This window comes from Galeopterus variegatus, unplaced genomic scaffold (assembly GCF_000696425.1).
Source record: "Galeopterus variegatus unplaced genomic scaffold, G_variegatus-3.0.2 Scaffold1066, whole genome shotgun sequence".
Taxonomy (NCBI): domain Eukaryota; kingdom Metazoa; phylum Chordata; class Mammalia; order Dermoptera; family Cynocephalidae; genus Galeopterus; species Galeopterus variegatus.
Window position 1 is genome coordinate 208239 of NW_007727177.1, and position 25990 is coordinate 234228.

The 25990-nt window shown below is 44.5% G+C and overlaps 1 protein-coding gene across 2 annotated transcripts in view; it reads left to right on the forward strand.

Moving 5' to 3' along the window:
* The window catches only part of RIN2 (Ras and Rab interactor 2), a 185427-nt gene extending 162857 nt beyond the window's left edge, over positions 1-22570 (forward strand). For both annotated transcript variants that reach the window (XM_008574574.1, XM_008574573.1), the window contains exons 9-12: positions 11382-11687; positions 13479-13610; positions 17736-17899; positions 20732-22570. In XM_008574574.1, the coding sequence (XP_008572796.1) occupies positions 11382-11687; positions 13479-13610; positions 17736-17899; positions 20732-21055 (926 nt within the window). In that variant the 3' untranslated portion in view covers positions 21056-22570. The remainder of the gene's footprint in view (positions 1-11381; positions 11688-13478; positions 13611-17735; positions 17900-20731) is intronic.
* Positions 22571-25990: the final 3420 nt, after the last annotated feature.

Here is a 25990-nt window from a genome sequence, read left to right on the forward strand (position 1 = left end):
GTGTTATAGTTTTCCATCAGAAGTAATAGCAGGCCAACCCTCTGTTGAGGCAGCTCAGACTAAACCTGTCTGTTGAGGTGTGGACTTGGCCTCCGGAAGAATTGCCATGCTTTTTTATTGGTTTGTTTGTTTTGTTTTGTTTAACTTTTGTATTAAAGCAAGCAGTTCATTCTGTGGCTTCACCAGTGAAAACATCACTTTGTTTTGAAAGTATAGTGGAAGTGCTGGACTTTTGAAATTAAGAGGAAGGTGAGTGGGAGCAGAGGTCAACCTGAGAAACTCATCACAAGCCCAGTTGGAGGGAGAGATGTGACCCAAGTTATTAGAAAGCCAATCCCCTACCATGTGCAAGTTACTAGATTAGGATTCTGACATGCAAATAGACTTCATCCAATTGTCTGTGTTTTACATGTTCCTAAATGAAGGGCTTATGAGTTTACTAGGAACTTGCTAATCTAGTGATAACTTTGAGACTCATAACTAATTCATGGTTGTGTATGGGTGTAGGTATTGTTCCTGTTTTGCAACAGGAATAGAGACCAAGATGTGTAGAGTGATGGATGTGCAGAGGATTCTGCTCTGGTGAACAGAGGAGCTTGCATTCAGCCCAGACCCTCTTGTCTCGGTTGTGTGCTCACTCCCACCATACCTCACTTCCTGGGAGGAACGTCAGATAGTCTTCACTTTAAATGCCATTCCCAGAATACCAAGCCTCAAATTTGTTCTGAACAGATGTCTACTAATGCTTGTAAGGCTGTTCAAGAATGCCAGTTGAGTTTCTCTGCTTTAAAAAAAAAAAAAAAACTAATCCTGTCCTCTTTTCCAACAACTCCTGGAGGAAATTACTCTGAACTAGGAGACTAACTTAAATTTAAATTTAAATTTAGGATTCTAACTTAAAGCCTAGATTTACAGAACATCCATCCTGAGGACAAGGAAGTAGGAGGAGGCATTTCAGTGGTTGAACCTGTGTAGAATTAGAGCAGTCATTCGTAGGTGAGCATGACCATGGGAAGGCATGCATTTGGGTCTCTTGTATATGGAGATGGTGCTCATCTGTCTTCTTTAGAGGGTGGTTCTTCAGTTGCATAGAGGAAAGCCAATGTGGGGGTGGGGGGGGGGAAATAGTTCTCACATATTCTCATCTTGTCCATGTGCTGCTGTCATTGTCCATTCTAGCACTTTCTAGGCAAGTGTAAATGATAAACAGTGAATCAATCTCAAAAATGAAAATCTGCCACTGTAAATGTTACGTCCTATAATGGGAAATTTGCATTCTACCTAGACTGCTCTTTAGAGCACTTTTATCCAAAAGCCCTGCCATTTAGAGGTTCTTGAATAAAATCAGTTGCCTGACAACAGCGTGGCTCTCGGTTGGAGAATGAAGCCAATGAGGGTGAGACATGGGTTAGCTCCCACATGAGCCAGCTCTCTATTCATTCCAGGACCGCAAATCAAGCTTCCCTTCTGGACAGCTGTTCACCCAAACATGTGCCTCCAAAGTGGTACATGGAAGAGCAAACAAATGCTGTAACAAAAAGTGTATGCAGCTTTCGAGCCCTACTCAAAGTCCTGGGGTCAGTGGCTTCATGGATAGATCAAGTTACACTCATCACAGTGTCCTGAGCCATGAAGTGTGGGTGGGGGTGATGTTACTTGCTACTCCAACATGTGCTCCTCATTGGAGGGTTTTCACATCACACCACTCTTGATTCTTTCTTTTTCAACCAATGAGAGAAATTCATCCAAAATTTCTGGTAGAGAAATCTTCATTTTGCAGAACTTGCTGCAATGTTGTGGTTAGTGTTTTCATTTTAGTAATAAATAAATAAATAAATTATTATTCTGACTTCATGTCAATCTTGGGAAATTCCTCTGTTTTCAAATCTTGTTTCAAGAAAAAGAAAATTTCTCCAACTCCAAAAATGTTGGTAATCCCAAATTTTCTATTTTATTCAAACTACTCACCACAGACTATCAGCGGTGATACAAAACAGCCAACTGTTCATATTCCTAAAAGTCAGTAGTGAAAGACAAGACAATGCTGTTTGTCTTTCTTTAATTGCTATGAACCAAAATGTGTGTTTTCTCCAAAGAGAATTTTAATTAGTTGAAGAAAAAGTACTATTTAACTCAATTCCCACATATTTCAAGAAGCATATCAATTTATGTGTCCAAGTCTTTTTTATTTCTTTTGTTTGTTTTTTAATAGAGAAATGATACCGAAAAAGTGGTTAGACACCAGAAAGTACAACGTCCATAGAAAGGGAGATTGAAGTGATTACCTAGGAGTTAAACAATCACAACTACTGTGGTTCAGACCAGCTTTTTTAAAATGAGTATTTACGTCTGACTCAAGCTTCAGTATCTAGTGTGACTTGTTTTTAATTTTCAATTCACAGTTTGGTTTGAGTCCCTGAGTTATCTGCTTTTTTTTAGATAAAGAGCCATTCTGAGAGATGGGGCCATAGAGGCATGTTAGTGCCAAGTTGAGATTAAAACCTCAAATGTTCTGACCTCGGATCTAGTCCATGTGACCCTATCTCCTCGCCTGAAAGGAGCAAACTTCCTTGTACAGTTAACAAGGGGTAGAGAAAAAGGATCAAGGCTGGTCTCTTGTGGCACATAAAAAGAATGCCTACATTATCTCTGAAAGTTAGTTTAAATAGATAGAACACAACAAGAAGCTCCTTTTTTATCCCCTGGGGGGGCATCATTTGTTGAATAATTTTTACTTTAGAGCATCAAAATTGGATCAGTTACCTTATATCAACCAAAGGAAGGCTGACAACCGTGGAGTTGAAAATCTCTGACCACGAGTCCCTGAGGGAGCTGTTAGCTCAGTAATTCAGAAACCCCAGCTCACAAGGTGGGGATTAGGGGATGGCATCACAAAAGAAGTCCCATGAAGAGGTTTGTGCTATACTGTGTTCTGACTATATCCCTAGAATCTTCCTGCCTCCCTGGTGGGAAATAACACCAGGTAAAAGAGGAATTCATATAGGAATTGTGGATCATGACCCAAGGGACACCTAAGATGCTGCACTGATTGTGTGGAGGCACCAGGATCTATAGGGCTGGGACGCATTTTTACATTACTCTGCTGCCAAAAGGATGGTTCCAGTTGGCTGCCTTGGTTAGCGGGCGCTGTGTAGACAGAGCCCACTGGCCCCGCGGCCTGGCCTCACTAGCCGGTCTTGAAACAGTGGACAGGTGGTGTAGGCAGAGCCCCCACTCGCTCCCCTCATTCATGTGTCCACTTTGGAGTTCTCGGTATTGTCAAGGCCCAGGGCGAGTCTCAGGGCTGCTTCATCTGCAGAGTCAAGGAATACATATTCCACACATACTAGGGTCTAATAGAGCCCAGCAAAAGCACCGATAATCCCATGTTTGGTTCCTCGTGGTTTACTTTTTTATGGTTTACACTTTTATCTATAGAATCCCCTTTAATCCTACTAATGCCTTGGAAGTCCCCATGAATTACCCTCAATTTTATAGACGAAACAAAAGGTTAGCAAGGTCAAGGCTTGCTGCAAGTGGGACCACCACCAACTCCTGTGGGGGGCCCCCCACACACATCTCCTGGCGGTGGGTTACCTTTCCCATTTGAGTTATGAGGATGAAGACCACAGAGGTGAAGGCACATCATAGCAGAGGGTCCCTACCGGGACCCATCACTGATGCTGTTCACCTCGATGGCCTGGCGAAGGCCATGTGTGCAGGTTTCTGCCCTGTCAAGTGAAATGTCCCAGCTTCCGGTACCCTCTTCTTTGGAAGCAAGTCATTAAGCACCACCCACACTCAAGGGCAGGGGAAGAATTAAGCTCCACCTCCCAGAGGCAGGAGGAGCTACACACATTATTTGGAATTCTTCAAAGGGAGATTGGTCCCTTCTCCCCTTCCTTCCTTTTTACTGGCCTTTTACTAGAAGGCACTGAAATCTGTCTGATGGATTTCTTACATAAAACAGTACATGGATATAGTCCATACTTGTGTATAATGGCCTTCCTTGAAGCCCACTGAAATGAGCAAAACTGTAAGTGAATCATAAGCCCAGTGCTTGTCATCTTTTTCCTGGTACCGTCTTTGCTGGGCTGTTGGGATCTGCCTTAAAGTGACAAAGTGTCCTTTATTATTTATGGGCCACAATGTGCATTGCTCATACTTAAAGCAAACCCAGGTGACAGGATGTCCCTGCAGGATGACAGGGGATGCTGTCTGCCCCACACCTAGGCAACAGTTTCATCATTAGAGATACATCTGTATTCATCTGCAGAGGTAAGGAGAAGAACCATAATTATGTAATTTTCATGCAGTCACCCAAAGGAAGGGTTTTCTGTTTCATTTGACAAACACTTTTGGAGCACATGCTACTCACAGACCTTGCAGGTGACTGCAGATGGCTCCAGTCATGACCCCCAGGTCTGGTTTTCAAAGAACATCCCATCGAGGAGAGAAGTGTCGTTTGCTTTATGTCATGGCTGAGACAATAAAGAAGGCCCTGAAGATGCAGAGGGTGGGGAGGAGCCATGCGAAGGAGGCAGGCTGCAGGCTTCATTGGAATCTACGTTGGGAAAGGCCGGGAGCCCACCAGATGCAGGAGGAGGGGCATTCAGGCAGGGACCAGCACGTGCAAAGGCATGGAGGCACAGAGGACCCGCAGTGTTGTTTGCTTCAGCAAGAACATGTGCTGCTTATGGGGATGTGGTGGGAAGAGGAATGGGGGAAGAAGCAGGGGCAGATCCCCACAGACTGTCGGCATCCTTATGGTGGTAGAGAGCCTTCTAGAAAGAGCACCCCAGGCAGGGTAAGAGTCAGACTATTTAACGGTCTCTCTAGGCCAGCGCCAACCAATCCAAACGGACGCTGGCCATAAACACCTGTGGGCCAGGGTGCCAGGGCCTGGGGCGAACAGAAACAGCAGGCTCAGCAGTGTGACCTGGGCCCTCCCCAGTGAACAGACCAGAAACTCAGTTAGTGATGAACTGACTCCACCCTCCTTCCCAGATGCAGCAAGGGCTTGGGGGGTCTCCCTGCCCCACTAGGCGCTATGTCCTCTCATCTGTGGCGAGATGGGTGTCTCTCCCTCAGCTCCCACTGCTCTGGAGGACACAGCCGTCCAAGACAGTCTGCCCATCTGTGGTTTTGAGGCTGTTAGATGGGGACAGAATGAGCCCATGACAAAACACTAGGAGTTTTGAGGCAAGGAAAACCCAGAGGCCCATCTTCAGATCTTCAGTGTTTGTGCCTTTGGATGGGAGGAGCTGAGGACAAGTGACAAGAGATAGAAGTGCCCGAGAGAGAGAAAGATGGGCAGGAAAGCAGGGGGCTTCTCAGGAATTTATCACAGCACCTTCAGGTCCTGTTTTAAACCAAGCCAAACCCACAGTTAAAACTGGCCTGAATCATTAAACCTGTTGTCCCTTTTCAAAGGCATCCACCCTTTGTTCAAAGGGCATGGAGGAGACCATTGACTTCAGCATGCTTACCAGGTATCAGAGGCACACTGGGTGAGTGTGAGTGGCCCCATTTTACAGATGAGGAAGCTGAGTCTGGGAAAGATCATCTTCCAGTCACAAACCAGAAGGCCGCCCATTCAGACTTTACCTCTGACCTAAGTGCCTCTGCAACACCAGTTGGTCTGCTGTTCATGAGCAGTTTGTGAAAGAGGATTAGCAAAGTGCTGTGGTGGCTGCCTGGGTGTCACGCTAAGGCTTTTCAGGATGCCATCTTCCACTTTCCTCACCTGCCAGCTCTGCTGAGAGGGGATGGAGGAATTTCCCGGCTGAAAGGCAGACGAGTATGGTGACTCAGGCTGGACTGCTGGTTTGAAGTGACTCAGGCTGGACTGCTGCTGATGAGCCGTGTGTACTTGGCCATGCTCCTTAATATCTCTGTGCCTCAGTTTCTTCATATGTAACATGGTGTGGTGCACACCCTCGTGCCCTGCCCACTGACACTTGCTTGCCAGTCTGATGTCCGACTGCCAGCACCTGTGACATTTTGCCTGAGACCTTCTCAGGGAAAGGCTATGGAATTAACACATACCCCTGCCCCAGGAGCAGCCCTCAACCAGGGACTGAAGGGAGCAGGTGTAGATAACCCTGCTGCGTCTCCTCTCGGGGAATGGCTCCGAGGCATGTTCCACCTGCCTCTTGGAGTTCTGCAGCAGGGCTGGCTCCATGTGCCATAGTGATGATAAAGCATGCCATACTGGCTGCCTTTCCTCCCTGCCCGGAGCTTCCTTGGACTACCTCCCAGATTAAGCATTCACACTCAAATCCTTGTGTCAGGGTCAGCTTCTGGGAGAACCTAACCAAGACAAATAGGGACTGTGTATGCACGTTAGTCAAAGGGTTGTCTAAACACACGTGAAGTGCTAAGTAGAGCTTGGAAGGAACATGCTGAGCGCTCATTCAGCATTCGTTGTGATCCTTCATGCAGCAGTCCAGCCGAAGGAAAATATGGTAGCACATTAAAAAAGAAGCAGCAGCTCGTTTTGCCCTTTTTGTGCAGAGGGAGGCCCATCACGCCGCCTCCCGAGTTGTTTGGAGAAGGAGCAGCCTGGTTTGCATCTCACCTCCACCAGCCCGGGGAAGTCACCCGACACCCAGCCTCTTGTGCCATCCATAAAATGAGAATGACGATAGTTCCTCCTTCACGAGGATGCAGTGAGGGGTAGCAAGGTAAAGCGCACACTTTTAGAACAGGGACTGCACCAATAAGCGCCCAAAAAACGTTGGCGATTAGAAATGCTTGAATTTCACCATTTGATGTCCCTACAGAAAAGTCCTGTGTCTTAATTATCAAACATTAGCTTCTATTTCTACTTTACTTTTTAAAAAAAAATTAATCAGAAAGCTAGAACTAGAATAAACCAAGAAGCCATATGATCTAACCTCATTTCTTACCTTTGTCAAATAACTTTAGATTATAACCTGTACTTTTTTTTTTTTTGGCATCTGGCCGGTACAGGGATCCAAACCCTTGACCTTGCCTTGGTGTTATCAGCACCATGCTCTCCCAAGTGAGCCACCGGCCAGCCCTTATAACCTGTACATTTCTAATATGTTGTTTACACTCTTGGTACTATTAGAATCCCCTGGAGAATGTTGATTACTATTTTGAATTGCTTTAGCAATCACCAACTCAGGGTCAGACTGCTACTTCTGTCTTGCATTCCTTGGGCAATGATTCCGATGGCATTCCAGACAGTGGCAGTGAAGTGACAGGGCCAAAGTCACTTAGAAAGACAGAGCCAGGCGGGCTGCTGGGCCTCAAGGCTCCCAGCACTCTTTCCAAGACAAATGCCTTCTCTGGACTTCCACCTTGGCCTCTCAGATTCTCACTTCCCCTGGGCCAGCAGGGGTAGGCAGAAGGTGCACAAACTTAGCTGATGCACTATCTGGTGTTGTGACATTTCCTCATCTGACCTCTGGAATCTATACTATAGGTTAGAGGGAAGGAAAAGAGACAAGACTTGTCTCCCATTCTTAAGAGAGAAGTGAATTGCTTCTTGTCTAGAGGCCAGTCCATTGAAACACTTTCTACAGATTACAACATTAAGTAATATTAAGGCAAGGACAACCCAAGCAATTGCCGTGGTCTGTACCACTTTTTCTTATGGATGATTTTTGGGGTCAATTGATATCACCTATATAAATGTTTTCAGAAAACCTGTTTCCAGTTTTGGTCATTCAGAGAATTCATCTAACATTTGGTTTCTAAAATTCAAAATGTAATTCAAAGAAATCTCTAGCATATCATTAGAAAAATAGAAAAGACATTAATGAACTTTAAGAAAAACATATAATGATCATATTCATTTTTCTTTAATGATTTTGGGTGTTTCCGGGTATCTGTTTTGTATGTTTGCTTGTGGATGAATACAATCAGCATAACTCCAAGAACTGCAGAACCAGATTTCTTCAGTTCAAATCTGGGTCCCCCCTCTTGGTAGCTGCATGACATAGGTCTCTTTGGGTGTCAGTATCCTCACCTATAAAATCAACAAACAGTAGTCCTTCCTGCATGGGGTTTGTCTGAAGATTTGAAGCATCACTGCATGTCAGGTATCTAGAACAGTGTCATTGTTCTCACAGTTCAAACAATTGTGTCCTGTTTTATTGTAATTCAACCAACCAGAGAAAATGAAAAACAACAGAGAGTAGTAATTTATACAAAATGGGATCAATATGTTCTTTCCTTTTTTGTCTGAGCTAGTCCACATTCTGAAAGATTCTCTGTCCCTTGTGTTCCTCAAATCGTTTTCCCCTCCTGCTTTACAAGCGGAAACTTGCTTTTGTGACTAGACAGAATCGGCTGGGTCACAGGTCCCTCTTTTCATTTGGACTTTTCTCCCCTCTTCTTAATGCTCATTAAGGAATTGGGGGGAAGGGGTAGGAATAAAGCCCTGAAAAAGAACACAAAGACCAGTCTTTCTCATTTTTAAATGATGGTCTTTTAAAGAATGTACTAAAAAAAAAAAAAAAAATTGCATTAGCAATTATTTTTTCATTTGGGGTTTTAAGAGAAAGGGAACTATTGGCTTGGCAATTGGTCCTAGGTTTCAACGCTCCTAACAGAGTTCTGCAGCCCTGTTTTTGCCCGAGAGGGGAATTTAGGGTGCAAAGGCCAGCAAGGATGAGATGCAAGAAGGAGCCCGCCCAGCTTGCTAGTAGTGAACTTTCTAATGTCCTCATCCCCTAGGAACAGCTCTGAGCCTTTTGGAGATGACTTGTATTAATACTCTAGCCCAGAGGTGACCAGGCTTACCCTGAAGTTGAAAGTTGCCCTTAGGGTTCAAGGTGAAAATCCCAGCTTGGTCTTCAGTTGTTTTCTGTTTCTCTAGTTTATACATGTTTATTGAGGTTTAACTTAGATCCAAAAAGCGCATTTATCTTGTGCTCAACTGGATATATTTTTATATATGAGTACACCCGTGTAGCCACCACCCAGATCCAGATATAGAATATCTCCTTTGCCCCGAAAGTGTCCCCATCCCCCCAAGGATAACTGCCATCCTGACCTCTGTCACCATACATTAGTTTTGCCTTCTTTTGAACTTTATAGAAGTAAAATGCTGTAGGAGATACCTTAAGTCTGGCTTCTCGCACATGGCATTGTGTCTTGTTGCATCTTGAGCAGTAATGTCCTCTTTTCATTGAATGAATATATTCCATTGTCTGAATTCCATTGTAGTGTTCCATTGTGTGAATATACCCAATGTATTCATTTTATTGGGGCCTTGGGTTATTTTTTCTAGTTTTGAGCTATTATAAATAGCACTGCTGTGAACATTCATGTACATTCCTAATTGATGACTGACATGACTTTTGCTCCCCCCACTTTGGTGACCCCATTCTAAACAAGTGGTGGTCACTTATTACCATAAATGTAGCTTTCAGAACTTTCAGATGAGAGGAAAAAATTGGTAAATGTTTATAAAGCACCTTGAACTTTAGAATTAAAAGATCATTTACTTTGAAAGCAGAATAAATGATTGTTTAAAATAACTGTATGGCCTCAAGCAAGCCATTAGATATTTCTGAGCCTCAGTTTCCTCATTTGTAAAATGGGTATAATATTAGTATTATGCAAAAATAATGGAGCTGTTGCAAGGATTAGAAGATAATGAAGATTGAGCATAACCCATTGAGCACTCAATATTAATTCCCATTATTGACTTTCTATCATAACAACTATATAGGGTAAAGTCAAAGCTGCTATAAGTTGCACAAATGTATTAACACCAAACAACGAATGCAAACCGAGGAATTTGTTTTAATACCAGCCACCAAAATGAATATGTTGTTCTGCTTTTCTTTGTACTTTATAACCTCTTTGCTTCAACCATGAATTCTATAGTTATATAAAGCTCTATATTTAAACAAAGAGATCCCCTGGATAGGATATGGAGGTGAAGGAACAAAGAAAAATGTTGGCTGGGGAATCTGATCATTGTGGGGCCAGCGTTAACTTTTGACCTCAGTTTTAACTTTGGGATATGGGAACATTGCTTTTGGTATTTGTAAATCTGGCTTTGATTTCTCTTTGTCCCTGGCCTTCTAATAATAGGTAATAATTTGGGTTCAATATGATCTGATCCAGTGTCAGGAATTTCAGAGGCCAGAGGGATAATTCGACTATTTCCAATCTTATACGTCAACAGATTTATGAGCTTCCAGAATGGAATGACACTGAAGTGTCATAGAGTAGTACACCTGCTGCTGCTAGGGTGGAGCCCGGTTGGCTTTGATGACAACGTGCAAGCACATGAGAGGGAAAACTTGGTACTGAGAAATCAGAGGCTTATTATTGCAGAAATCGTCTCCAGCCTCGATCTCTGGATTTATGGCACTGGTCATTTTAGTATCGGCCAAGAAAGCTACTCTGTTGAGTGACCATTCAAAGAAAGAGGGAAAATAATGCCTCCCATACCTGAGGGCATTTCCTAGCTCTGAACAGAAAAATACTTTGAAAATTTTTAACTTTTAATTTTGAAATCATTGCAGACTTACAGGAAAGATGCAAAAATAGTACAAAGAAATGTCCACCCTTCACCCAGATTCCCCGAATGGTTAGCATGTGGCCACACCTGCTTCCTCCTCCTTTCTCTCTCTCCGTGTTTACACACACACACACACACACACACACACACACACACACAGCCTCCTTTTTTTTATTTTTGAAGCATTTGAGAATAAGTTGCAGACAGTATGCCCTTTTACCCCTAAATACTTCAGTATGTATTTGCGTAATACAAGGCCATTCTGTTACGTAACTATGATAACAATAATCAAACCCAGAAAAGTAACACTGATGCTGTGTTACCTGCAGGCTTTATTCAGATCTCATCTAACATCCCACTGACATCCTTTATAGTAAATGTGATAAGGAATTTTTTGGTCCACAATCCAGTCCAAGATCACATATTGTATTTTGTTAAATTAATTTCCTCAGAAAACATTTTAAGGGATCTTGAACCTTCACTATTAAAAAATCCTTTCTTTAAGATAACATATTTGCTTTTCAGTTGATGGGATCATTAGCTGAAGGACTAGGTCAAAAGAATGTTTTCTAGAATATTTGCTTTTATATTGGGGGGTAGAGGAGGGAGGGAGTAGTTCAAACAAATTTATTTAAAATTGTATTTATCGTATGCGAGTAAGGCATTGTTAGGGAAGATTCGTTCTTTCTGGCTTTACAGAAAAACATTGGAGTGGGAGTCAAGACTGCTAAGGGTTGTTTTTTGGTTGGGTGTTACGGTATGACTTGTCTGCCCTGTAACCAGTGCATAGAGCTGCAGTCCATTCCGAGAAAGACGTTGCGTTCCTTCTTTCTGTAGACAACAGTCACAGTAGCTGCACTTTCTTTGGCAGATGTGGTGTTGGAAAAAGCAATGCACAAGTGCATCTTGAAGCCGCTGAAGGGGCACGTGGAGGCCATGCTGAAGGACTTCCATGTGGCCGATGGCTCATGGAAGCAACTCAAGGAGAATCTGCAGCTTGTGCGACAGAGAAATCCTCAGGAGCTGGGAGTCTTCGCCCCAACCCCTGATATTGTGGATGTGGAGAAAATCAAAGTCAAATTCATGACCATGCAGAAGATGTATTCACCGGAAAAGAAAGTCATGCTGCTGCTAAGGGTCTGCAAGCTCATTTACACTGTCATGGAGAACAACTCAGGTGAGCTGCTCGAAGTCTAGGCTCTTGGTCACCTCCCATCGGGACCAATGACAGCCTCTCCCAGATCAGGCTTTCTGATTCCCAATTTCTCCTGCCTTCAGCCTCTTGATTTTAGCAAGCGGTTCACAAAAATACAGGTGTTACTCTGCCATCTGGCAAAGTAATCACATGCAACTGATTAATAGCAGGAAAAAAATGTAAGCAGATGAGGGCAACAAGATTTTTGTACAATGCTGATCTATTTAAAGATTTAGTTCAAGGAGGTGGTTATGAGTTCAGTCTCTCGAGTCTGAGTTCAAATCCTCCCCCTGCAAATGAGTTAAGCAACTGAGGGAATTTGGCCATCTTCTTCAGCCTCCTATGCTGCAGTTTCTGTGTTTGTAGTTGGATAGGACCCTTCATAAGGTGGGGATTAGCTGAGACAGCTCCTGCATAGCACCAAGTGCAATGGAAGTATTAGCAATTGTCATTGCCACATTTTGGGCAGTGAGAGTTCATGTCAATGAGACAGCAAGTGTTAGAAGTTCAGAGTATTCAGTAAGGAGGCTTCATTAGAGACTTTTCATTGGCTTGCCTTTCTTTGCTACAAACTGAAGCAATGTAAGTGGAATTCTCCAAAGAGTTGGAAAGTAAACTCTCAGATTTCCCCTTGCTGTTTCCTGCAGATGCAGGAATAGCCATGATTCATGCATGGTGATTGAGCCCTGCATTGTTCCAGGTCTTCAGTGAGCTTGTTGTAATTCCATGGGCATTTACCAACTCTTCCTCTGAGTGGAATTGCTTAATGGAGAAACAACAGAGAGAAACACAGCCCTGCTTGAGTCCATGGGAATATGTGTGCACTTTGCAGATTGTTGAGCAATGACATTAATGTCTGAGCTCTTGGGCTGGTAATGATAGCATGTGAACATTCCCTCTGAAATTTGCAAGCATATTTCACATACAGGAAGTATAGTTCACAAAATCATTTATAAAAATTCCCAAAATAATATCTGCACAGCGTTATGTTCTTCTGAAGCATGGTTTCTCAACCTACACACTGATGACATTTTAGACAGGATAATTCTTTGTGTGGGGGCTGTGCTACTTCCTATAGGAAGTTTAGCAGCATCCCAGATGCCATTTGCACCCCCACCCTTCAGTTGTAACAACAAAATATGTCTCCAGACAGTGCCAAGTGTACCTTGGGGAGCAAAATCACCCCCAGCTGAGAACCACCATTGTAAAGAAAACTAGAAATAAAGACTTAAATTTTTTGGCATGTAATGCTATTAATCAATGTGTATACTCAACATATACTGAATTGGCACATTTAAATATATGTGTGCCCATATTGAATACAGAGCAAGGTTTATTCCTGGTTTCAATTTAGTCTTATCATTATGTTTATGATCAGTGTGCACAGAAAATGATAGAAAACAAGATACAAAGAATTAGCATAAGTAAATATTTTGTAAATGTATTATAATATGATTTGCTGAAAGTTCAGATATTTAAAAGTACTCTGACCTGTTGCATAATTTTATACAATTCATGAAAGTGGAGAGACATCTCTAACGTCTTAATTGACTCATAGACATTCATTCTGAAATTGTGAGTAAGGCCTGATCTCTGACATTAGCAGCTGGGAGGGTCATGGGCTACAGAGGATTCCAGAAACGCCCACCTCTGTTTATAAATAGCATAGTTCCCTAGAATGACTTCGTGCCATCTAATAATAAAAGCAGCAAGTAGGATATGAAAGAAAAAAGTTTAGTAAAAATATTCCCCTCTTGCTCTTCCTAATCCCAGGGAGGATGTATGGCGCTGACGACTTCTTGCCAGTCCTGACCTATGTCATTGCTCAGTGTGACATGCTGGAATTGGACACTGAAATCGAGTACATGATGGAGCTCCTTGACCCATCACTGTTACATGGAGAAGGTAACAAACTTGAAAAAGTTGGAGGAACTGTGTGCTTCTTTTTTTAATTTTCACTTTTTTTTAATTAAGATGAAATTTATCTCATAAAATGAATCATTTTCAACTGAACAGTCCAGTGGCATTTAGTACAATGTTGTACAACCACCACTCTATCTAGCTCTGGCAAATTTTTCTCACCCGAGAATAAAACCCTACACCCATTACGAAATTCTGTAGGTGCTTTTTTGACATCTTGAGAGTTAACAGCATTTTTAAAAATTTTTAACATAAGGGGCCGGCCCGGTGGCGCACTGGATAAGTGCGCTGCTTGGGAAGCGCGGCGGCGCTCCCGCCCGAGGGTTCGGATCCCACATACGGACCGGTTCCGGCTCACTGGCTGAGCGAGGCAAGGGTTGCGATCCCGTTGCCGGTCCCGGTCCGGTACGGGGGCAACACTGAGGGTTGCGATCCGTTGCCGGACACGGAAAAAGACAAAAAAGACAAAAAAAAAAAAAGAAATGTTTCATTTGATTCCAAGAGGAAGTTATAAACTTTGGTTAGAGAACATTTTCATTGCCAGAAAAAAAAATAATCTGCTATTATATCAGAGAAATGAAGGCCTGGCTTTTGTTTTAATTTTTTTTTTTATTTTGTTTTCAGGATGAAAACAGCATTAACTTTTTTCCAATTTAAAAAACAGTATCTGCTCATTGTTAAAATTCAAATGTGGTGGAGTAAAATCTGGGTGGTTTGCTTTTAATTCACCTTCATAGTTCAGGTTCCTTCCTGTGTCTGCCCAACCCCAATGCGTCTTAGCAGAAATTGCTTCTGCTTACACATCAGTCAGGTATTTTATCATGGAAATAATTTGGATGTTTTGCACTGCCAGTGCACAACCTTGAAAAGCAGAAATAACTGGGACTCTTCTGGGAGCTTGTCTTTTTAAAAGAGAACAAATCAGGGCCTGTGTGCAGTGAATCCTGATAATCCATTTTCGTATATCCATATAAGGACCCAGACAGACCCTGAGGTCATTTTTGTCTTTTCTTTTCTCCAGTGAGTTTCAGTCTGGCCTTGAGTTAAAAGGCTCACCTGCTGACAGGATTCCTTGGGGGATGGGTCATCCCCACATTTTCCCTGGAGGTAATTTAAATGCCAAGTTACCCCCAGCATGTGTCCCTCAGTCTCCTCAGTCCTCTAAGGGGAAGTCGCAGGCCTATCAGCGGGACTCCCTCCCTGGAGCCTGGAGTCAAGCCCTTCCTGGCCCTGGAGCAGAAGTGCTGACTCAGTGATGAATACCTTCATCCCGGCTCCCACCCAGACACATGGGCAGGGCCCTCTTTCACCCCGTTACCCATTGCCTGTTCTGTCCTCTCATAAACATTCCTGACCAGGGACCCAGGCACTCCATGAAGAGCCACCAAGACCCTCCCTGGGCCTGTCCTTGCCTGCCCTGGGATTACCCTGGAGGGGAAAAGCACGTGGTTTTGTCTAGGGACCAAGCTATGCTCTCCTTTCTTCCCTCCGTCATTACTACAATCGGGAGGTTTAGTTTTGTTTGAGCTTCAGTCTTGTTTAATTCTAGTAATAAGTACGTAAAACTCTTGGGGCTTTGGGGAAAGGGCATGGCAGTTTCACTCAGAAAATCACCCTTCTGTCACTGACCTAAGACAAACATATGCTTACATCTTGTGATCCGCGGGTAGAGATGACCATTTCCTGGCCCCTTTCCCAGCGCTACCCCAGAGCAAGGACCTGTGTTGATGACAGATGGGCAGGTGGCTGTCTTCCATGCTAGGAATCCCATGTGAGAGAGACACAAGGACACATCTCGCAAAAACACAAAGCAGCTGGTGGGCTGGAGCTTGAACCAGAGCCTCCTTCCACTTAACTGTGTCTGGGGCATCTTGACCTCCTCCCGTGGGAGAGTGGGCGGGCCAGCCAGGCTGGCTGTGGTTACAGACCAGGCCTACACAGCATCGAACTGGAGCTCTGCAGACCAGGAGCAAGAGGCTGCTGAGCAGTGGTGACACGTTACAGATGGGACCCTTCCGTGGCCTGCCCAGAGCCCCCTTTGGTTTGCAGGCAGCGGCCCCATCTCTTTTCTGCTGTCTAAGCAGGTATTCTCATTTACGGAAAACTCATCATAGAATCCCTCATAAGCAGTTAGCTCTTGCGGTAGGGTTATAGCTCTGCTGAAATTTAAAACCTTCCTCTAATGGCATCCACATGTTTCAAAGTGTGGTCAATTTTGTGCTCCCAGCGTTTTGAGTTTTCCGCTTAGTGGAGTCTAAAATTTGAAGTCCAAAGGAACTCCCACCACCCCCATAAGGATGGTAACAACCTCCAAATCCTAAATCAAACACTGACAGCCTTTCTCCAATGCTTGCGTCCATGTCGATTTCTCCGGAAATTCTCTGTGTAGCTTTTACGTTCTCTACTACTGAGTTTCACACTCAAGCACGTGCTGATTTGTTTGGGGGCAAATATTTAGTGAAGATCAACAACTCAAAGCTCTGGACTAGGCATTGTGGGGGCTGCCACAGGGAAATTACACCACAGGTGGCAAGTCAGGAAAACCCTTCAAATCAGTCTAAACAAAAAGCTTGACATGTGATGTATACGTAGAAAGTATAAGGCTTGGGGTGGGCTAGATCGTGCTGCAGTAAAAAAATAACCTCCAAGTTTTGATGAGCAGACCTGAAACCAGCGAAGGTGCTTCTCTTACTCTAGTCCATGTGTAGTGTGAATTCACAGGGTGCACAGCTCGTGATGCAGATGCACGGGGTGGTTTCTGTCGTGCATGTTTCCGCTTGCAGAGAGTTTTGCAGGGTCTCACACGAGCAATTAAATACTTTGGCCATGAAAGTGACACGCACAAAAAAACTCCTTTATAACCACAACTAACTTCTGGTCCCTGCATGAATAAATTGCCAGTGTCTGTTTTCTTTAATAAATTGGTAAGTTTCTGGGGAGCAGGAACTCAGATTCCATTTCTTACAAACCCTTCTCCTGCTCTGTACCTGGCTTGGGCTCTTAGTGGAGATTCAGTATGTATTTAGGCCAAGAATATCTCTAAGTTTAAAATGTGTGGTGTACAACTAGGGAATTTTTAATAAGCTTTCTGGACACCCCCTAGTGGTTTTCTAGTATGGAACTTATAATTCCTCCTAAATATATTTTTGGACAAAACTACAAGCAAATACACATACATCTCGTGGTGGTGTAAGTCTGGTAACACTCCCCAGTAACACAAGAGATCATTCCTACATGCACCATTGAAGGGGTATCACTTGCTTTTCCTTGTGAATTATTTTTTCCTAAATGTCCCAAACTTCACATTAATCCCAAAGCAAGGGTAAGAAAAGTAATCAGGGGGCCGGCCCGGTGGCGCACTGGAGAGTGCGCCGCTTGGGAGCACGGTGGTGCTCCCGCCATGGGTTCGGATCCCACGTGGAGACCGGTTCCCGCTCACTGGCTGAGCGTGGTGCGGGCGCGACACCGAGGGTTGCGATCTTGTTACCGGTCAGTAAAAAAGACAAAAAGGAAAAAAAAAAAAAAATAATCAGGAGGCAGAAATTATTTTGATGTATCCATATTTTTGTGAGCACCCTTGTGTATGCTGCAGTTCTTTCTAAGTGTATGGTTTACTTAAAATTTAAATATTACTTCCAAAAAAAATAGCCGCAGGGCAAGTATTGCCAGGAGATCAGTGGACTCAAGTAGGTGATTCTGACTTTGGAGCAGGTGGCCCAGCTCCCCTTGAAAGCCAGACTTCCTCCCCGCCCACCCATCAGGCCTCAATACCCTGACTTCTTCTGGCAAAGTGTTTTCACAATTGCACTTCATTAATTTAGAGGTTTTGTCTGTCTCACCCACTAGAATGGGAGTCCCATCAGTGGAAACAGGAAGGTTGTCAGCTGGCTGGCCCATGCTCCCCTGGCCCTCATACAGGCCAGGGTCACTCCATCAGTCCCTGTGGGGTGGTGTGTGCATGGACGGATGAAGGAGTGAAGGATGCGCCCCTGGATCTGTGCTTCTGTGATCCCTCCAGAGGGTGCATGTGGAAGAAATCTAGGGCTAGTGTGCCTTGTTGTCAACAGAGGATGACACTCTTGGAGAACTCACTCTTACTGCTCTTTCCAGGAGGCTATTACTTGACAAGCGCCTATGGAGCACTTTCTTTGATAAAGAACTTTCAAGAAGAGCAGGCAGCGCGACTGCTCAGCTCGGAGACCAGAGACACCCTGAGGCAGTGGCACAAGCGGAGGACCACCAACCGGTCTATCCCCTCGGTGGATGACTTTCAGGTACACCGCCGGGCACCCCTTGCTGCCTCCTCTGTCCCCCAGGAATGCAGGGCTGGCTCCCCAGCACATCCCAGCTCAGCGCCGCTGAGGTGGAAAAGGGGTATTTTAAACCCCCCTTCGGACCTGCTGTTGTGACCTTGTTGTTTCACTCTGCTGTAAAGAAAACCAAGTCCAACTGAGGCAGCGTTTCTCCCCGAGTGCTCAGCCTGGATGCTGAGCACCTGAGCAGACAGGAGGTGGGCAGGAGGAGCAGTGCCTGGCACAGCTGTCACGTGTTTTATCTCCTCAGGAAGCAGCAGTGTCACACGCAGTAACTGGCCTGCTCTCTCTGGGAAGAGGGAGCAGTTCAGTGACCTTCCGCCTCTCCTTCCCTTCTCTCTCCCTGACTCCCCACAACAGAAGACCCCAGAGTTTCAGCAGCAGCAGCTCTGACAGCCACCCTGGGCCCTGAGTGTGAGGGGGAGCCTCTGAGCCAGTCCCACTCGGGTCCCCAGGCTGGGGATTTTCATGACCATGAGCTGGTGCCTGGGAATGTGGGATTCCCAAAGAGCTTGTTTCTTACAGAAGAGAGGCGGGTTAGGGCTCTAGAAATCTTGACCCAACACAATTCCTGACTTGCTCATAGTCTATGAAATTATGAGTAAGTCAGCAAATCTCTTTGAATAATAATTTTGAAGGTTGTAAATCAAATTATAAAACCTGACTGTGCTTCATTTCTACGTGCCACATGACGAGTTTCCAGGCAGGGAACTGGAAGAGCAGGATAGATTTGTCCCCATGTCCACATTCACATTCCTTGCCACCCCGCCCCCACCTTTTTTTTGCCTTCTTAAGGCTCTGAAAATAATCAAAAGGTATGTTTAGTTCAAAGCCAGCCCATCATTGAAAGACCAGCACGTTCTTCTCCAAGATTGCAGTATTCTCAGAAGTTCCTTCCCAGGCACATAAATCTAAAAAGCAAGAGCACATGCTGTGTGCTGCCTTCCTGCCACCTCCCCATCCCAGGTTGTTTAAGAATGTCCATGCAGACTCCTGGGGTGCTGTCCTGTTGGCTATCCAAGGACAGGGCTCCTGAGGCCACACACCGTCCCCGAAGAACAGAGGAAATGAGAAAAGCTTGTTTTCCATCACCCTACCTGCCACCAGAGTCTCCCTCCTGTCACCTCTCTCCATCTTCAGCTTCCAACCTAGGGGCCCCCAGACACCACAGAGCCCCTTCCTTCTGCACACCCACTCCCCGTTGACCTGGCTCACCTTGGAGATGCACACCTTGTCAGAATATAACCCCATTTCAGCACTCAGCTCAGGGCTGAGAGCAAAAACTCAGACAGAAAGCTCTGCTTGGAACTCCTGAATCAGAGGTCACAGACACACATGTCTCCTCACACTGGAAGAGGCCACAGTGGTAAAGGCAGTAAAGGCCACTGTCTGGCTGTGTGGCCTTGGACAAGTTGCTTGGCCTCTCTGTGTGCCTCAGTTTCTTCACTGGCCAGAAGGGGAGAATTGTAGACTTTCTTCACAGAGTCCTCTTCAGGAGTCAGTGAGTAAACACAAAGTGTTGGAGCCAGTGTTGGGGGATGGGAGAGGAGGGTGTCGTGCACATGTGCACACTCAAAGGTGTTCAAGCTTGAGCGTCAGTGTTCGTACCACCTTACAGCTCCTCTCTGTGCAGAGGCTCTGGGCTAGCATATGTCCTCACCTGAAACAGATAGGAAACAGGCCTTACATGTGCGGAGCCCAAGCGCTTTCCCTCTGTTAGCCCAGCACACCTTGTAGGAACCAGGTGGGATCCTGAGCAGAGAGAACCACCGTTTCCCTTCAGTCCTGAGCAGGGCTGCCAGATTTAGAAAAGGAAAACGTATTTGATTTCTAATTGAAACTCAAATTTAACTGCGTGTTCTGTATTTTATCTAGTAGCCCCACTCTTCAGGAAATAGAAACTGATGAAGTTATTTGAGGTCACAAAACCTGGGAGAGCCAGGTGTGAGTTTAGGATTCTTTACACTGGCCTGGGTTTGGGCACTGTATTTGAGGATGGCACGACCCACAGGGCCAAGCCTGCAAATGCCTCCTCTTGCTTCCCTGCACTGCTCAGCTCCATCTCCAAAGTCTTTGGCAGAATCAGCCTTCTCCTGCGACTTCTTCCACATTGCACCAAGGCCACTTGGAGCCTTTCACTGGGTTAAACCAGATAAAGTCACCATTGGGGGAGATCAGAAATGGTGAAATATTGGTAGTTTCTTGGTTTTTTTCTTTGGCGGCTTGGGGTACAGGGATCCAAACCTGTGACCTTGGTGTTATAATGCTGTGCTCTAACCAACAGAGCCAACCCACCAGCCTGGTAGCAGTTTCTTGTGGTTCAGCCTAACGCCATTGCTGTTGCTTGGGCTTTATAACAAAGTGTGGGGAAAGTGAACACAGACTGTGCTGTTGAGTCTGTGTAGTTTTTATCTCTTCCTGTTGCCTCCTGGTTCGGTCTCTTCTGCCGCTGGTTTATTTTTCAAGCTGGTGATAAAACCCAGACTTGGAGGTGATTCACACTCTGAAGCAAGGAGGGTAACTGAACGATCCGAACCAGGGCTGAATAGACTTCCTGCGTCTTATATTTGCCATGAGCGAAAACGCAGCAACTCGGTCCATGTAGTTGTCCTCCCCACTGTTCAGATTCAGATCAGCCCCCTCCCTGAGTTTGAGGTCTGATGGCCTGACATCAAACATCACGAGGAGCCGAGGCCTTGCAGAGACTCAAAGTGGGACCTCGCACTTGCCTCTTGCCAGGCTGTTGCTCTGTCTGTTTTTCTCTCCTGACTTTGTCTCTCTTTCTGCCTGCAGAATTACCTCCGAGTTGCATTCCAGGAGGTCAACAGCGGCTGCACGGGAAAGACCCTCCTTGTGAGACCGTACGTCACCACCGAGGATGTGTGTCAGCTCTGTGCCGAGAAGTTTAAGGTGGGGGACCCTGAGGAGTACAGCCTCTTTCTCTTTGTTGACGAAACATGGCAGCAGCTGGCAGAAGACACTTACCCTCAAAAAATCAAGGCTGAGCTGCACAGCCGGCCACAGCCCCACATATTCCACTTTGTCTACAAGCGCATCAAGAATGATCCTTATGGTATTGTTTTCCAGAATGAGGAAGAAGACCTCACCCCCTCATAGAAGACAAGCAGAACTTCCAAGTTGTGCATCCAAAGGGGGCTAGGAGCTGTGACTTCTGGCTTCCATGTGCTTGAGCTTGAAAAGCAGCCACCTCAGGGCCCCTCAGTTCAGTGACAAAGCCGTCTACAGGCCAACTTGGCCAAGGGCATTTTTAGCCACAGAAGGTTGCTGAGGTTCGTGGAACAGTAGGATTCTCCTTCAGCAACAGAGAGTTGCAGCTGATGGTTTAGGTGTCCTGAGATTGTTCACTGCCTACCCCCAGCCAGGCTCTAGGTTGCCTTCCATGTATGCATATGTGCCGAATAAACACTTAAAGTACACGCCCTTCTCTTGAATTCAACAGCAGGTGACAAGACTGTCCGATGCAGTGCGTCAGGTACTTCTCAGCTCTATGGATGGCTCCATCCTCTCCTTCCTTCCTTCCTTTTTTGTGTTTTTTACAAAGAGCCTTTGTGTTTTTATATATTTCATAGAAATTTTTATAGCAGTTGCTGGCAAACTGTCAGGATTGGTTTTTTAAATATTTTTGTAACTTTAAAATATTCTGTAATTATGCATGTGATTTTAACATTTAATATTCGAAAGTAAATCTCTTGCTGGGTTTGAGAGTATTGCATTTTAAAAGTCTCTCTTCTGTAACTGGATGTTTGGGTAACTTTATAGGGAGAGACTGCTGGATTTCTTAAAAGCAATGTATTCCTGACACTGGCCACAGAATGCCTTTGGAAATCTGATGTACTGTTTTCTTGTTCATGTTTAGTGGTGTTGTGTTGTTTTGTTTCTTGAACAAATGATGCTGAGAATAAGGAGATAAATGAATGTAGAGAGAGGTAGAGAAAGAAATACAGACTCTAAGAAAGGACTGAAGAGTGTAGTCTGCTGGTTCAGACTCATTGAAGGACATAGGAAAAGGAGACAGAAGGAACCACCTATGCTTAAAATACTGGAAATATGCAATGAGATTTGGCAAAACCTATTCTGTATGTTCCATATCTGCTATTGGAAACAATTCTGAAAACCCCACAAGGAAAAACAAATCAAGGATAACACTTCCTCTACCCCCCTGCTCCATTTCCACATAAATTAAATTATTTGGGGCAGAAACCAAGTAATGTATAACGTGGCTTTTATTGAGTTAAATAAGATGCTGTACATTGGAAAAGAGTTTGAAAATGCATCAAAAAATCCATCTGTATTATAAGAATGTATGGCAAAGTTAAATTTATGTTTTGTAAAACCAGTTTGCGGATGCACAGACTATGAGGGTCTTGTATCAGTGTAACACAGGTAGTTACAAAAACATGTTATTGTGCTGTGTAAAGATGCCTGGTCATCTAATTTGGTTCGCCTTGTACCCTGTACCTTTTTTAGCCTTGGCTTTTGTTGTACTAGGAACCCTCAGCACATAATGTGTTGTACTTCCCTTTGTAAATGACTTTTTAAATGAAATTTTGCACATAATACATTGTAATACTGTACGATAATCATGTGTGAAAATAATTTTTGAAATATTCATCAGTTGTCTTTTCTTTTTTTTAGAGTCAGAATATAGGCATGTACAACACAATGTTGTGGAAATCTGAAATCCGTTCCAGTGTTTGTGGTTAGATGATCTATAGAGAGTAAACAGAAAAGCTTGCATTTTTCAGAAGCTCATGTAGTGATATGAGGCAAAAGTTAAGTAGCAGGAAGAAAAGCTCGTCCTCTGACCTGAAAAGGGTTTTGGCATTGTCTAGTATAGCACTTGGCTTAGCTGGACTAGAGTAAATCACAGTTAATCTGAACAGGGAGGTAGCCAGGGCCCTGCAGACAACGCCTGCCTGTCCTTATGCAACCTCTGCAATGCCCTGGCTGAGGGTTCAGTGCTTTTTCAAAATCAACAGGCAGAGGCTTGGTCTTCCTCGGTGCCATATGCCCCATGGAATATGGTTCCCCTTAGAACCATGCCTGGCATGTATAGTAAGTGTTCAATTAATCCTGTTGACTGAAGGAAGGAAATCACAAGTCTAGAAGTGTTTCTAACCCATCAGTAGAATAGACACACTTAAAACTCAGAACAAGAGCTGAATGGACTTCCTGCTTTTGATATTTACAATGGATTAAAAGATGATGGTTCAATCCATCTAGTTGTTCGCCCCACTCTCCAAATTAAGATCATAGTGCTTTCCTTGTACTTAGGAATCGGTACCCTGCTGATCGAAAGCAGGTCACAACATCTGACTGCGAGGCTGCCTGAGCAGACTTCATCGAGAGGAGAGAGAGATCAGAACAGGAAAGAGTTAGCGCGGGCAGAAGGAAACATCACAAGACAGTCCCTGGTTTTGTCATTGGGCAATGTTTCCCTGTCAAAATTACAACATGACATGTGTCTCCACTTTTTCCCCCCACGCAGGCATTTCTCACTTCTCAAATTGCCAGGAAACAGACTTTGGTGAAGTTTGGAAGGAATAAAAGGAGAGTAAAAATATATGTGCTGGGTGGAGGGAGAGGAAAACACATTTCCAAATCTAAAAATATGTTATAAAAGTTGAATGCTGGCCTGAGGGAAAAAAATTTTTATGTTGTATGCACTGCCAAAGAGTCCCCCTTGGGGACACAGAATAGAAATAGAAACTGTTAAAGTGGTTCATATCATGCAGAAGTCACGACTTCAGATCTGTGAGAAAACACAGAGGAAACCCAGCCACGAATGGGTCATTCACAAATGTGGTCCCATCTCCCCGGGGCTGCTCTGACCTTCACCTTCTGTAGGAGACAAGAAAGAGGGAACACTGATTTTTAACAGCATGCCTTTCAACAGACTTTTACTCCCCAGAAGCCTGGAGAAATGGCACGGGAAGGGCTCTGAAGGGCACAGTCTATTCGGGACACAGGTATTCTAGTGATCTGGCAGCATCTGATAGTAAAATTCTAAATATCATTTTTCAGATCACTTTCATGATGGTGAATTTAAGACCAAAAGTGGTGTTTGCCACTTGGCTAACCCTAATCAAGTTGGGAATATAAGAAAAAAAATTCATGTAACACTGTAGGATCATAGGCAGATGAGAAGGAAAGAAGAGAGAGAGGGAGGCAGGAGGAAATGATCCGGCATTTGTCTCAGGGAGCAGGTTTTTATTTGAAAAAGGCATGTTTTATTCCAACAGGAGAGGAGGGTGGCAGGCAAGTTCCACTTCTGAATGGAAGAGTTACCACTTTATTAAGGGTATTGTCCCAGACCTTTCTGAACAATAATTTTTTTAACTTCTCATGCCTACTTTCCCTGATCTCTCACTGCTGCAGGTGGGGTGGGGGTTGGGGGACATCAGATGCTGCAGTCTGGGGTGGGGGGCTTGAGGCCTGAGGCCCGTGGGGCCGGAGACGAGATTCAGGATGGCCCACACCTCTGCAGCCAGCCCTGGGTTTCCTGGGGGAAGTGTCACTACTACTCACAGTTTAAGGTGCTTTTCGGCTGGGGCTTCCCCTCCTTTGGCTCCATTCCTTCCCTTTCTGCTCTTTTCTCCTCCGTGACTCTGCAGGGTGGGTTTTCCCTCACACAGTAGATTTTAAAATGCTTATTCTGTTCCAAGGCTCCTTGCCCAAAAGCAGGTTGTGTGTGATGCTTTTTACAACTTGTTTTTTTCAGTTCCATCCAGAGACTCCGAAGTGTGAATCAGGCTCCACTGCAAATATTCCCCACCAACCCTGTCTGTCACCAAGACTCAGTGTCCACTGTTCCTACTTGAATAGGTGGTTCTTGGCCTTGGCTGCATCTTGAAGTAAACTGGGGGCTTTTAAAACCCCTGATGCCCAAGCTCCCCAGACCATTAAAATTTCTGCAAATGGGACCCAGGCAGACATATTGACTAAAATTTCCAAGGTGTCTTTACCATGAAATCAGGGCTGAGAGGCACTGCTATTATAGATCATGATACAGGTTTTAAGATAGAAACATACCTGGGAGAGAGAACACCTGTCTGTGGCCACTAACACCTAACCAAGTGTAAATTCTCCATCTTATTTGGCTGGCAGAAGACCATGGAATATGTACGTCTAGCAGGATGCTGTTCTGTAGAAATATGAAGCAAGTCACACACGTAATTTTTAGTTTTTTAGTAGCCACATTAAAAAAAAAAGTGGGGATGGGCCGGCCCGGTGGCGCACTGCGCTAGTGCGCCGCTTGGGAAGCGCGGTGGCGCTCCCGTGGGTAAAATAATTTTAGTGTATCCCAACTATTGTATTTCAACAGTTAACTGAAAATATTAAAGAGGTATTTTACATTTTTCTATATTGTCTTCAAAATCTTGTGTGTATTTTGCATTTACATTTACAGTACATCTCGTTTTACACAAGTCTTATCACCAGTCCTCAGTAGCCATATGTGGCTAGTGGCTACCATATTGGATGGTGCAATTCTAGCATATTAACTAGGAATAATTTTAAAAGGTAAAAAAAAAAAAAAAAAAGCCCTGTATGTGTATATAAACAAAATCACATCCACAGGTTACACCTCCAAAGAAGCACACACGTGCACACTGTCAAACATATGCACTTATTACTAGCTGACAGTCTTGTCTCATCAGGCTGCCACAAGCCCAGCATGAATTAATCCATGCAGACACTTAGGACAGTTCCTAACACACCATAAGCATCATTAAGTTTTAGTTAATATTGTTATTAGTCAACTGCCTTGACATTTCCCGCTAGGCTTATTTCTACTCCCCATTCACCTTATTACCCGCTGGCAAGTTTCTTGTGAAGTAGAAGAAAGGCAGGTACCAGGTATCGGGTTTAAGAAAAAGGCACCAGGGCAGATGCCCAGGGTGGGAGGATGATGAATAAAGTGAGTGCTGTTTTTTTCGTTTTTTTTAAAGATGACCGGTAAGGGGATCTTAACCCTTGACTTGGTGTTGTCAGCACCACGCTCACCCAGTGAGCTAAGCGGCCATCCCTGTA